The 13,589-nt window shown below is 54.7% G+C and overlaps 2 protein-coding genes across 2 annotated transcripts; both read left to right on the forward strand.

Moving 5' to 3' along the window:
- Positions 1-86: 86 nt before the first annotated feature.
- LOC147964253 (transcription factor bHLH95-like) lies at positions 87-7,278 on the forward strand. The gene is made up of 3 exons (XM_087529294.1): positions 87-530; positions 623-1,099; positions 7,207-7,278. The coding sequence occupies exons 1-3, from the start codon at positions 201-203 to the stop codon at positions 7,234-7,236; spliced, it is 837 nt and encodes a 278-aa protein (XP_087385420.1). The 5' UTR covers positions 87-200; the 3' UTR covers positions 7,237-7,278.
- A 3,036-nt stretch (positions 7,279-10,314) lies between these two features.
- Positions 10,315-12,501, forward strand: LOC147964254 (uncharacterized). Its single transcript, XM_087529299.1, has 7 exons — positions 10,315-10,436; positions 10,526-10,727; positions 10,819-11,022; positions 11,144-11,317; positions 11,402-11,761; positions 11,846-12,055; positions 12,145-12,501. The coding sequence occupies exons 2-5, from the start codon at positions 10,710-10,712 to the stop codon at positions 11,705-11,707; spliced, it is 702 nt and encodes a 233-aa protein (XP_087385425.1). The 5' UTR covers positions 10,315-10,436; positions 10,526-10,709; the 3' UTR covers positions 11,708-11,761; positions 11,846-12,055; positions 12,145-12,501.
- Positions 12,502-13,589: the final 1,088 nt, after the last annotated feature.

Consider the following 13,589-nt stretch of genomic DNA (forward strand, 5'->3'; position numbering starts at 1 on the left):
TGGAGATAGCTAGAGATAGAAAGAGAATTTTAGCACAATATCATGGCAATTAATTTTGTACATCCTGACAAACACGAAACCCCGTGACATATTTTGAGAAGACGCAAAAGCTTTGCGCATCCTTCCTTGAAGCGAGCAGAAAACGCCTTCTCTCCACATCCAAATTCCACACACCTTGCTTTGTGTTTAAGTTTTGTGCCATGGCGAAAGACAACGCTCCACGGGCGACCAGCTCCGACTCCATGAGCTCCGGCAAGGGCAGCAAGGGATCCAAGGCCAGCAGCCGGATGGTCCTCGGCGGCGCTATTGACAAGGGGAAGGGCGTCCCCAAGGTTGAAGAACAAGAGGAGGGTTGTAGATCTAAGGGTAAGATCATGACAGCGCCGGTGGTAGCTGCTCGCAGGGATGGCAGATCAGGCGGCCGCCGCGGCGACAGAGAACTGCACATCATCACGGAGCGCGAGAGGCGGAGGCGGATGAGCGAGATGTTCACCAAGCTGCACGGCCTCCTCCCCACCCTCCCCGACAAGGTGATGAGATCAGCAGATACCTAGCTAGGGTCGTATATTATAGGGCTAGTCGATCGTCAGATCGTCACTCGCTTAGTGTTTTGGTGTTTCAGGTTGACAAGTCGAGCATAGTGATGGAAGCCATACACTACATCAAGAGCCTGGAGGGGACGGTGAGCGAGCTGGAGAAGCAAAAGCTAGAGAGGGATTTCGCAGCAGGAGGCAAGCTCGCCGCCGCAGCCAATGGCGGGGTCTCCTCCTCAGTGGCAGCGGCCATGCCTATGGGCATGGCGACGCCGGTGACTGGGCTGTCGGGTGGTGGGATCTGGCAGACTGGGGCGGCGCAAGCGCCATCCATGGCTCTGGGCGCGGTGACCGCGGCGCCGGCACCGGTGCCGCTACAGACGTGGTCAGGGCCGAACGTCGTCCTGAGCCTGTCCGGCAACTACGCGTACATCCACATGTCCGTGGCGCGGCGTCCGGGAGTGCTCACCATGGTGACGGCCGTGCTGGAGAAGCACGGCATCGACGTGGTCACGACGGGGATCTCGTCTGACCGTTCCCAGTGCATGTACACCATCCAAGCTCGTGTAAGTAAACCCATGCTCTCGATCTAGCTAGCTTCTGCTGTTTTGGTCAGGGATGACGGTTTGCCAGGCTTATACATAGGTGCAAGATTACTACTAGTAGTCATAATATGATTGAGGCCGAAAACAACTAAATTCACATTATGAACATGAGGGGAAAGGGGAACATGTGCTATCTTGTTGTGGTGGTGCATATCTTTGCAGGGGGGTATATCCTCCCTGCAGGAGGGTCATATTTTTACCACACTATAATTTGTCGGTCTTATTTGATACTACCTCCGTATCAAAATATAAGATGTTTTTGTAGGCTAGTTTGATACGGAGTTAGTAGCACTACGAGAATTTACCCAATTGCCGACGGCCAAATCTATGCCGACGGCCCCCGTCGGCATCGACAGATCTATCCCGACGGCACAGGCCAGGCCGTCGGCGCAGGAAAGCCGTCGGCATACATCCACCTATGCCGACGGGGGCTGTCGGCACAGAAGGGCCGTCGGCATCCCAATAAATATGCCTACGGCGGCCGTCGGCATAGAGGATGCCTTCGGCATATCTGTGGGCCCGACTGCCCGGGCGGCGACATCCTTTGACGGCGTGAAGCCTACACCGATGGGGCCTATCGGTGGCCGTCGGCATATCTGCCACGTCATCAATCCGCGTGATCTGCCACGTCAACGATCCGAAACGCTCACCAGTCCGTGGGGTGGCATATCTATGCCGACAGCCTTGCCGTCGGCATAGGCTTGGCCCATGGGCGGTGCCACATCATCGATCCGCGCCATACGCCACGTCATCGATCCATGGCTCTACCCTTCTGTGGCTGTAGCTATGCCGACGGCATAGCTGTAGGCATAGATTTCTAATATTTTTTTTCATATTTTATTTGTTTTCTCTTTTTCCTTTTTATTTTTTCCCAAAATAATTAGATTAACTTAAATGTGCCTTATGTACAGAAAACATATCTCGATTATATATATATATATATCGATTGCCCCCTCTCTGGCGTCGCTTCCGTCGTGTTGCGGAGAGGGGAGACGGGACGGGGTACCTGGGGGGGGGGGGGTAGCAATGCCGCCAGGTGTTGCGGTCGGCCCTCCTACGGTTGTGGAAGCGTGGTGGCAGGCGCAGGCACCCGACACGCGGCTCCGGGGTGTGCCCCTCCCCTCACGGGCGTCGCTGCCGCCGTGTCCAGGAGGGGGGAAACGGCAACGTCGGGCCGACACGGAGGGAATCTTGGGGTGGGTTGGGTCGGGACTGTGTTGGGGATGTAGCTATGGGCTGGTCTATGACAACCAGGTGAAAAGGTCCACCGGTCAAACCCCGTGCGGTGAAAGTCAAAGGGCTAGACCCGGCGGTCGTCTGTGTCAGGGTTAGACGGGACGGTGTACCTGGGGGTTAGCAATGCTGCGAGGTGTCGCGGTGGGCCCTCCTACGGTTGTGGAAGTGTAGTGGCAGGCTCAGGCACCCGACACGCGGCTCCGGGGTGTGCCCCTCCCCTCACGGGCGTCGCTGCCGCTGTGTCCCGGAGGGGGGAAATGGCAACGTCGGGCCGACACGGAGGGAATCTTGGGGTGGGTTGGGCCGGGACTATGTTGGGGGTGTAGCTATGGGCTGGGCTATGACAACCAGGTGAAAAGGTCCACCGGTCAAACCTCGTGTGGTGAAAGTCAAAGGGCTAGACCCGGCGGTCGTCTGTGTCAGGGTTAGAAGGGACGGTGTACCTGGGGGGTAGCGATGCCGCGAGGTGTCGCAGTGGGCCCTCCTATGGTTGTGGAAGCGTAGTGGCAGGCTCAGGCACCCGACACGCGACTCCTGGGTGTTCCCCCCTCACGGGCGACGCTGCCACCGTGTCACAGAGGGGTGAAACGGCCACGTCAGGCCGACACGGAGGGAATCTTGGGGTGGGTTGGGCCGGGACGGTGTTGGGGGTCTAGCAATGGGCTGGGCTATGACAACCAGGTGAAAAGGTCTACCGGTCAAACCCCGTCCGGCGAAAGTCAAAGGGCTAGACCCAGCGGTCGTCTGTGTCAGGGTTAGACGGGACGGGGTACCTGGGGGGTAGCAATGCCGCCAGGCGTTGCGGTGGGCCCTCCTACGGTTCTGGAAGCATGGTGGCAGGCGCAGACACCCGGCACACGGCTCCGGGGAGTGCCCCCCTCACGGTTGAGGTCCCAGTGCGACGCTCCGGTGCCATTGCTACCCCCAGGGCCCCCGTCCCGCCTAAACCTGTAGCGTTTGACCACGGGATCTAGCCCGTTGACTTTACATGGACGGGCTTTGAGCAGTGGACCTCTCCACCCGGTTGTGTTAGGTCAGCCCATAGGAACACTTTGGAGCAACATCCGGGCCAGACCCACAGCAAGATCCCCTCCGTGTAGACCCGACGCGTCCGTTTCCCCCGTCCAGGTGCCGGCGGCGGCGCCGTCCGTGAGGGGGGGCACACCCCGGAGACGTGTGCCGGGAGTTTGCACCCGCCACAACACTTCCAGACTTGTGAGAGGCCGCCTACGCAAGATTTGGCGCCATGCTAGCCCCCGGAGGCCGCTGGCCACAGTCGTAGACACGCGAAGAGCAATCCGCGTAGAGGGAAGTGTTCAGATACTTCTCCATCATGAAAAATTATGAAAAACTACCATCAGTCCTATAGCACATGTGCCCACGTCGTGTAAAAAACTCATGATTTTATCGCGCTCCAAGTATTTAAAAATATTCACGCCGCATCGTTACCGCAGAACGTCTACTACCGTGTCATCGCCATCAGTGAGGGGGGGGCACACCCCGGAGACGCGTGCCGCCTCTTCGGACATGCCACCACACCATCCCGCATGTATGATGTCCCGGTGCGATGCTCCGGTGGCATTGCTACCCCCCAGGGCCCCCGTCCCACCTAACCCTATAGCGTTTGACCACGGGATCTAGCCCTTTGACTTTGCATGGACGGGCTTTGAGCAGTGGACCTCTCCACCCGGTTGTGTTAGGTCAGCCCATAGGAACACTTTGGAGCAACATCCGGGCCGGACCCACAGCAAGATCCCCTCCGTGTAGACCCGACGCGTCCGTTTCCCCCGTCCAGGTGCCGGCGGCGGCGCCATCCGTGAGGGGGGGGGGGCACACCCCGGAGACGCGTGCCGCCTCTTCGGACATGCCACCACACCACCCCGCATGTATGATGTCCCGGTGCGATGCTCCGGTGGCATTGCTACCCCCAGGGCCCCCGTCCCGCCTAACCGTATAGCGTTTGACCACGGGATCTAGCACTTTGACTTTGCATGGACGGGCTTCGAGCAATGGACCTCTCCATCCGGTTGTGTTAGGTCAGCCCATAGGAACACTTTGGAGCAACATCCGGGCCGGACCCACAGCAAGATCCCCTCCGTGTAGACCCGACGCGTCCGTTTCCCCCGTCCAGGTGCCGGCGGCGGCGCCGTCCGTGAGGGGGGGGGGCACACCCCGGAGACGCGTGCCGCCTCTTCGGACATGCCACCACACCACCCCGCATGTATGATGTCCCGGTGCGATGCTCCGGTGGCATTGCTACCCCCTAGGGCCCCCGTCCCGCCTAACCCTATAGCGTTTGACCACGGGATCTAGCCCTTTGACTTTGCATGGACGGGCTTTGAGCAGTGGACCTCTCCACCCGGTTGTGTTAGGTCAGCCCATAGACGCGCGATGGTATTTTTTCATAATTTTTGGTGATGGAGAAGTATCCGAAAAATTCCCTCTACGCGGATTGCCCTTCGCGCGTCTACGGCTGTGGCCGCCGGCCTCCGGGGGCTAGCATGCCGCCAAATCTTGCGTAGGCGGCCTCTCACGAGTCTGGAAGTGTTGTGGCGGTTGCAAACCCCCGACACGCGTGTCCGGGGTGCCCCCCCCTCACGGACGGCGCCGCCGCCGACACCTGGAGGGGGGAAACGGACGCTTGGGGTCTACAGGGAGGGGATCTTGCTGTGGGTCTGGCCCGGATGTTGCTCCAAAGTGTTTCTATGGGCTGACCTAACACAACCGGGTGGGGAGGTCCACTGGTCAAAGCCTGTCCGTGCAAAGTCAAAGGGCAAGATCCCGTGGTCAAACGCTACAGGGTTAGGCGGGACGGGGGCACTGGGGGCTAGCAATGCCACCGGAGCGTCGCACCGGGCCCTCATACATGCGGGGTGGTGTGGTGGCATGTCCGAAGAGGCGGGACGCGTCTCCGGGGCGTGGCCCCCCCTCACGGATGGCGATGACACGGTAGTAGACGTTCTGCGGTAACGATGCGGCGTCAATATTACTAAATACTCGGAGCGCGATAAAATCATGAGTTTTTTTGCACGACGCGGGCACATGTGCTATAGGAACGATGGTATTTTTTCATAATTTTTGGTGATGGAGAAGTATCCGAAAAATTCCCTCTACGCGGATTGCCCTTCGTGCGTCTACGGCTGTGGCCGGCGGCCTCCGGGGGCTAGCATGCCGCCAAATCTTGCGTAGGCGGCCTCTCACAAGTCTGGAAGTGTTGTGGCGGTTGCAAACGCCCGGCACGCGTGTCCGGGTTGTGCCCCCCCTCACGGACGGCGCCGCCGCCGGCACCTGGAGGGGGTAAACGGACACGTGGGGTCTACACGGAGGGGATCTTGCTGTGGGTCTGGCCCGGATGTTGCTCCAAAGTGTTCCTATGGGCTGACCTAACACAACCGGGTGGGGAGGTCCACTGGTCAAAGCCCGTCCATGCAAAGTCAAAGGGCTAGATCCCGTGGTCAAACGCTACAGGGTTAGGCGGGACAGGGGCACTGGGGGGTAGCAATGCCACCGGAGCGTCGCACCGGGCCCTCATACATGCGGGGTGGTGTGGTGGCATGTCCGAAGAGCCGGGAAGCGTCTCCGGGGCGTGGCCCCCCCTCACGGACGGCGATGACACGGTAGTAGACGGCTCACCCCGGAGACGCGTGCCGCCTCTTCAGACATGCCATCACACCACCCCTCATGTATGAGGGCCCGGTGCGACGCTCTGGTGGCATTGCTACCCCCCACCAGGGCCCCCGTCCCTCCGTGTAGACCTCACGGGCGTGGCTGCCGCCGTGTCCCGAAGGGGGGAAACGGCCACGTTGGGCCGACACGGAGGTTATCTTTGGGTGGGTTGGGCCGGGATGGTGTTGGGGGTGCAGCTATGGGCTGGGCTATGAAAATCAGGTGAAAAGGTCCACCGGTCAGACCCAGTCCGGCGCAAGTCAAAGAAGCTAGATCCGGCGGTCGTCTATGTCAGGGTTAGACGGGACGGGGTACCGAAGGGGGTAGCAATGCCGCCAGGTGTTGCGGTGGGCCCTACTATGCTTGTGGAAGCATGGTGGCACGCTCAGGCACCTGACACGCGACTCCGGGGTGTGCCCCCCTCACGGGCGTCGCTGCCGCCATGTCTCGGAGGTGGGCCCTACTATTTTTTACATTGTGCTGAGAGTCACACATATGTCATAACAAAAAAAATCGCAAAGTATCTATGCCGACGGCTTAGCCGTCGGCATAGCAGCGCGCACGGCCACGGATCGGTGACGTGGCAAAGGGCCAGGCCTATGCCGACGGCCAAGCCGTTGGCATAGGTTGACCTTACCGCTGCGGTTCGCCCCCGACCACCCATTCCCCATCTCCCCCTTTTCCTCCCGACCCACACCCGCGCCGCCGCCGGATCCTCTGCTCCGCCCGCCGCTGCCCTTCCTCTCCAGTCGCTGCCGCTGCCCTTCCTCTCCAGTCGCTGCCGCCGCCGTTCCCTCGCCCTAGTCCGCCGCCGCCCCACACGCGCTCTGGGCCGCCGCCGCCCTTCCTTCGCCACTCGCCGCAGCCTCCCCACCCGTGTTCCCCCCCGCAAGAAATGCAAAAAAATAGATGATAGATGATGATAGATTATGATGTTAATGATGATAGATGATGATGTTGATGATAGATGATAATGCTTTTTTTATGCCTTGATAATTTTTAGATGATGGCGATGACAGATTTCCTTTTTTTGCGAAAGAGATGATAAATGATGATGATTGTTGGATCATGATAAATGATGATGATGATTATTTTTTTATGCTTCGATGATTGTTACATGATGATAGATGATGACGGTGATGTTCTTAAATTTTGTCATGGTGCAGGTTCTGTGGTGTTCCATCTCGGTGGAGTGATCGTCGTAGGAGCTGTTGGACCCCGATTGTCCCTCCACTATTCAACTACTTCCTCTACAGCCGAGGGTGAGCTACGAATAATGTCACTAGATTTCATTCTCAAGTCAAGTGGCATAACCTAGGCGTCTCCCGTCCGAAAGGGTTGCATCGATAAATATGCATTCAATTGCATATTTATCACCATAGCTCTTTCGGATTGTCCAGCGTTTTCCATGGACAGCCCGAGGATGTGTAGATTGGGTATGTTCTCCATGTTCTACCCCGTTCTGAGACAGGATTTCGGCAGCACCTCCCCATTGTTCTCCGGAGCACATTCTCTCGGCTATTTGCCGAGACGTGTATCTGGAGAACAGCGGGGAGGTGCTGCCGAAATTTTGTCTCGGAACGGGGTAGAATGGAGAACGTACTCAATCTACAGATCCTCGGGTGGGATTAGGACCCATCTTTACCTATTAGAGATGTAGGTGGATTAAACGCGGTAGAAACTGAAAATTTGACGTGATTAATTTAAGTGAATCCTTAATTATGTTGTGTGGGTTGCAAAAAAGCAGAGGATGGCAGATAATCAGTGGATGTACAGTGGTTTTATCCGTCGGAATCGAGTAACATCAGAGTGGATCGCGAAAACCGATGTGCATTTGAAGGAGATATTCCGTCGTCCAATGAGAATTATCCCGCCATGCCCCTGTGCGAGATGTGCCAGACGTCACCGTAGAAATCAGACGGACATGAGTGAGCACCTTCGCACGCATGAATCTTTCAACGGGCAAAGTGACCGGCCTGAAGAGTCATGACTACAATGTATGGATTGAGCGGATAATGCCGGTGATGGTTCGAGGCTATGTCCCCGAGCATGTCTGGTGAGTGCTTGCCAAGCTTAGCCATTTCTTCCACACGCTCTGTGCTAAAGAAGTAAGTAAAGAGGTGATTGAAAAATTGCATAAGAAGGCACCGGAGTTGATAGTCAAGCTAGAGAAGATCTTTCCGCCAGGCTTCTTTACTCCGATGACACATCTCATTCTGCACCTCGCGAACGAGGTATTGTTGGGGGGCCCTGTGCAAAATCGCTGGCAGTATGGCCCTGAGAGGCAGAACAAGCATCTCCGACGGAAATGTGGAAACAAAGCTAAGATTGAAGTTTCCATAGCTGAGGCAGTTATCCTAGAGGAGGTGTCAGACCTCAGGACATCATACTATCCAGACCACGTTCCCCATCTGCATAACAAGGTGCCTCGATACAATATAGAAGAGCCCAAGTATCAACCCAGGCTCGATCTATTCAACGCGCAAGGTGGGAGGGCTGGGGCCTCAAAATCTTATAACATGCCACGACAAGAGTGGGAGGACCTCGTGTTCTATATCTTGCACAACATCAAGGAAGTTGAGGAAGTGTGGATGAGGTAATACCACTACACCATTCCTTTATGTCTTCCACATCATCATGTTTCATGTTCACTTAGTCCCGGTCTAACACCGCTTATCTTTTTTAGTGATTTCGTTCAAGAGGAATGGACGGGAGTGAATCCTCCTACTGAGGCGGAGGCACTTACTCTTCTCCGTCATGGAAACCCTGGACGTAAAAATTTTGTTGCTTGGTTCATGGAGAAAGTAATTTTCCACACTCCCCTATTAAATACCTACTTCAACATTTATTAGTTAACCGAACTAATGCACGCAACAATTTCCATTATACTTGTAGGGAAAAGATCCGAACATATCTATGGATGATGAATTGAGATGGGTTTCCATGGGTTTTGACCCTGCCATCGTGACATGTAAAAAGTATGATGTGAATGGGTATCGCTTCCATACAGAGGAGCACCAAAACAGCCGCCCCGATCCCAAAACTATAAATACTGGAGTGTACACCCCCGGTCAAAATTCAGTAGACTACTACGGAAGGGTACAAAATATATACGAGGTTAAATTCCGCCAGGGGCGTGAGACCCTAAGTCTGCCTGTGTTCAAATGCCGATGGTTCGATCCGCAGGAGGGGGTAAAACATACGCCTTCCATTGGTTTGGTCGAAGTTAAACCATCAACCGTCTATGCCGGAGCCGATCTCTTCATTGCGGCTACCCAAGCTACACAAGTATATTATCTGCCTTACCCATGCCAGAAAGTGTATCTAAAGGGTTGGGAAGTTGTGTTCAAGGTGTCGCCACATGGTAAGCTACCAGACCCGAATGAAGACGATTACTACAACATTAACCCCATGACATACGAGGGAGTGTTCTATCAAGAGCAACCTGATGATGATGATGATGTGGTTAGAAACGATGACGCTAGACCATTGGGTGATGATGATGTGGACCCAAACGTCGACGATGCACGGAATGATGGTGAGACCATTGTCAATGAAAATGACATACTTATGTTAGAAAAGTTAAATGAAGACGCTGACGACGAGGAAGAGCCTCCACCTCCGTCGGACAGCGAAGATGATATGATTGATAGTGATGATGAGACGGACCGAGAAAGAGGTTACAATAGTGATGATTCATATGGGTTCTAGCAGATGTACGTTTCAAGTATTTTTTTCTATAGTTTAGGAACATGCCTTTTTATGCATTTTTATTAATGTGTTTATTATCATGCCTTTTCCTTCATTTCATTAATTTACTAATTGCATTTTCTCTTTTCAATGCAGGTTCGTGGAACATGGGCAAGGGGAAGGCCGACGGTGTGGGTTTCCTACGCAAGGTCGTCGGCCTGCCTAGTCGGAGTGGTCGAGCACGTAATCCTCCCCCTCGGCTACTTGACGATGACTCCTCATAGGGAGGTCGAGGGAGAGGTGCCCCTAGAGGAGGAGGGGGCGGGGGGAGAGCCTCTAGAGGACGAGGTGCTGGAGGGAGAGCCACTACAGGGGGTCGCGGCCAGAAAGAGCGCACCCTCACCGACTTAGGGGTGTTGTCTTCGAGGCCCTCCTCTAGTGAGGTACCCTCTAGGGAGGAGGAGGAGGAGGAGGAGGTGGTGGTGGAGGAGGAGGAGGAGGAGGTGGAGGAGGAGGCAGGCGAGGAGGAGGAGGAGGAGGAGGTTGGGGAGGGGGAGGCAGGCGAGGAGGAGGGTGGTGGCAGGGATGATGGTGGTGACGGGAAGGGGGTTGACAAGAAGGGGTGGCTGCGTGGCAACGCAAAGCTACCAAAGCAGGTTCCTGCTACTGAGGAGCAGAAGTGGCTCATTGAGCCCACGGGAAAAGAGTAAGTGGTTCATTATTTTGCTTGTCACATGCTTATTCCGGTTGTTATTTATTTTGCTTGTCACATGCTAATAGTTCATTCTTTTGCAGCAACTGGATATATTCTAAAGGGGTCCGTATTCCCAACGGCCTCATCACCGTCTTGCTGAAGTTATATTGGCCGGGGTTGTACTGTCCTGATCCAGTCAGGCAGCCGGACCATCGGGTTTTGGCCACGAGCTGGGACCACTGGGAAGCGGCGCGCCACGCGGACCATGAGACCCATGCCAAGGCCATGATCACTACTTTCTGGGTGAGTTCTCTTCAGAAGCACAAGTCCATTCTAGTTTCATGAATGATTTAACTCATGGCTTCTTCCATTCTTGTTTCATGCATGATTGTAGACATTCTATCGAGTTCTTCCGGAGCACAGGGCTAGAGCGGACCAGATCGTGCTGTGCCAATGCAAGAAGAAGGCCCGCCAGATGCAGTATGAGGTGCGCTATGTGGCCATCTCCACATACTACCACGACTATCTTGGTGTGAAGATGACCAAGGAAGAAGCGCGGAGGATGGCCATTACCTTGGAGAGGCCCGAGTTCTTGGCGGTAAGTATAAAAGATTTTTCATTATGCTTTCATTACCTTGTGGTACATTATGCTTTATGCTTTATGCTTCCATAACACCAATTTGGACACACCTACATGCCATTATGCTTTTATTATGTAGGTGTGTCCAAATTGGTGTTATGGAAAAGACGAGTCCTGGGCGGCATTGGTGGATCTTTGGTGTGATGAGGCTGGAGCCTGGGCGGCTATGAGAACCAAAAATAAGGCTAACCAAGGGACGGAGGGAGTACATGCTCAGGGAAACCGAAACCACTATCTCCACAAGGCAGTTAATGTATGACTAACCCCATTAAACATTCTTCTTCTTCTATTTACCATCACTTTCTTATGTATGACTAATCTCTGTTTGGTGGTGCAGGAGGAGAAACTGAAGCGGCCGCTCTCAGACATGCAGGCGTGGGAGATCGCCCATACGCGGAAGGACTCCAAGCCTGGCGAGCCCCAGTACTACGGCAAGAAGACCACGGGGAGGAAGCAGGCCTACTCCGAAGCGTATCTGAAGTTGCATCCTAACACACCTGACCCCATTGCGGCGCCTCTGGACGACAGGGCGGTGGTGAGCATGGGGCCCAAGGAGCACGGTCGGGAGGCGGTTCTCGATGCTGTGATCACTCCTAGTATCTCCTACACACAGCTTCGTCGGATCGACCCGAGCCTGAGCTAGCGCACGAGCCAGCCAGTGACCAATACACAGTCCCTCTTTCAGGAGCAACAATCTGTAAGTATTTTCCCTCTTATCTTCATTGCTCACTTCATTTTCTGCATTTAGTAGTTTTATGAGTTCCATCATGTCATACTGTAGGCCTACATGGAGTACACACGCCAGGAGACCATGGCGTGGCATCAGAGGCTTTATGAACACCAAGTGCAGAGGGATAGCCAGATGCAGCAGGCTTTTCAGGATATGGCGGCCGGCAGGTGTCCTCAGTTCCCTCCAGCACAATGCCCTCCAGCACAACCAGTGCTGATGAGCTTTGAGGAGTTTGTGGCACAGAACGCTGGCCCCTCGCCGGTTAGTTCATCCCCAATCTATTCACCCAAAGCATGTCATGCCTTTCAACACAGTCATATATCCCGTGCATATGTCTTTTCAACATCCAGGGAACATGTGGATCTACCGTTGGCGGTGGTCTTCGCAGCACTCCGGAGACACGGAGCCCGACCACTCCGATCCACGGAGGCGGAGGCGGAGGCGGTCTTGGCGGTAGCGCTGCCGCTAGCAGTGACGACCTGGGCTTTGGCCGTCTTGGCGGTGACGACCTCCGCGGTGCTCGATGATCCTTGTGTGGTGATGATGCTTGAGATGACTTGTGTGTGGTGATGATCATTTAGATGACTTGTGTGCTTCTCTATATGCCTATGTTGGTTGTGAAGATGTTCATTTAGAGACTTGTGTGTGATGATGCTTATGCATATATTGTTGTGATGGTGCCGGATGATATCCCGTTGTGTTTTATATGTCTATCTCATCATATATATCTGCTGATATGTGCTGCTATTTGAATTGAATTGATCTGAAAACAAACAGAAAAAAGAAAAAAAAGCAAAAGCAAACTATGCCGACGGCCATCTGAAAACAAACAGAAAAAAGAAAAAAAAAGCAAAAGCAAACTATGCCGACGGCTAGGCCGTCGGCATAGGGCTAGCGTGAGCTCCGAGTAGCTGACACGTGGGCGCCTATGCCGACGGCCTAGCCGTCGGCTTAGTTTAAAAACTGTGCCGACGGCTAGGCCGTCGGCATAGGCGCCCACGTGTCAGCTACTGGGAGCTCTGTATGAAGGACTATGCCGACGGCCTGGTCGTCGGCTTAGTTTCAAATTATGCCCACGGCCAGGCCGTCGGCATAGCCCTGGTCCTAGAGCAGCGGCTAGTCGCCACGTGGCACACCTATGCCGACGGTCGAGCCGTCGGCATAGTTTTTGACTAAGCCGACGGCTAGGCCGTCGGCATAGTGGTGCCACGTGGCGACCGTTCGTTGGGCAGACTTGACGACGGCCGCCGTTAGGCGTGATAGTTGCCGACGGCTAGGGCCGTCGGCATAGATGTACGGCCCCCGTCGGCGTATCATATATGCCGACGGCTTTTCTATGCCGACGGCCTCCCTGGCTGTGCCGACGCATATGTTGCCGACGGCCCTATGCCGACGGGGGTCGTCGGCATAGGCCTATCCCGACGGGACTCAGGGCTATGCCGACGGCCCTGGCCGTCGGCATTGGGGGCGATTCTGGTAGTGATAGGGTTAGTGGCTATCTGGGAGAGTTACTGTCGCGAGGTATACGGCCTTAGGATTTGTTTTTCGCTTTATTTTCAGGTCGAGATTGTTCGGTTGATGGATTTTGCATTATAAATAATATATAGCTGCATGCATTGTTCTGATGCAGAGACCAGAGGCAGAGCCGGGCCGGTAAATTTCGGGGCCATGTGCGAAACTAAAAAATGAGGCCCTGTTTTACTAAAATGAACTAATGAACTATTATCATGTAGTATATGATATAGTGTCTTACATAATAATTGGATATGTAAAAAAATCATACCTATTCAACTCC

This window comes from Triticum urartu, chromosome 6A (assembly GCF_056163025.1).
Source record: "Triticum urartu cultivar PI428250 chromosome 6A, HENAU_Tu73, whole genome shotgun sequence".
Lineage (NCBI taxonomy): Eukaryota > Viridiplantae > Streptophyta > Magnoliopsida > Poales > Poaceae > Triticum > Triticum urartu.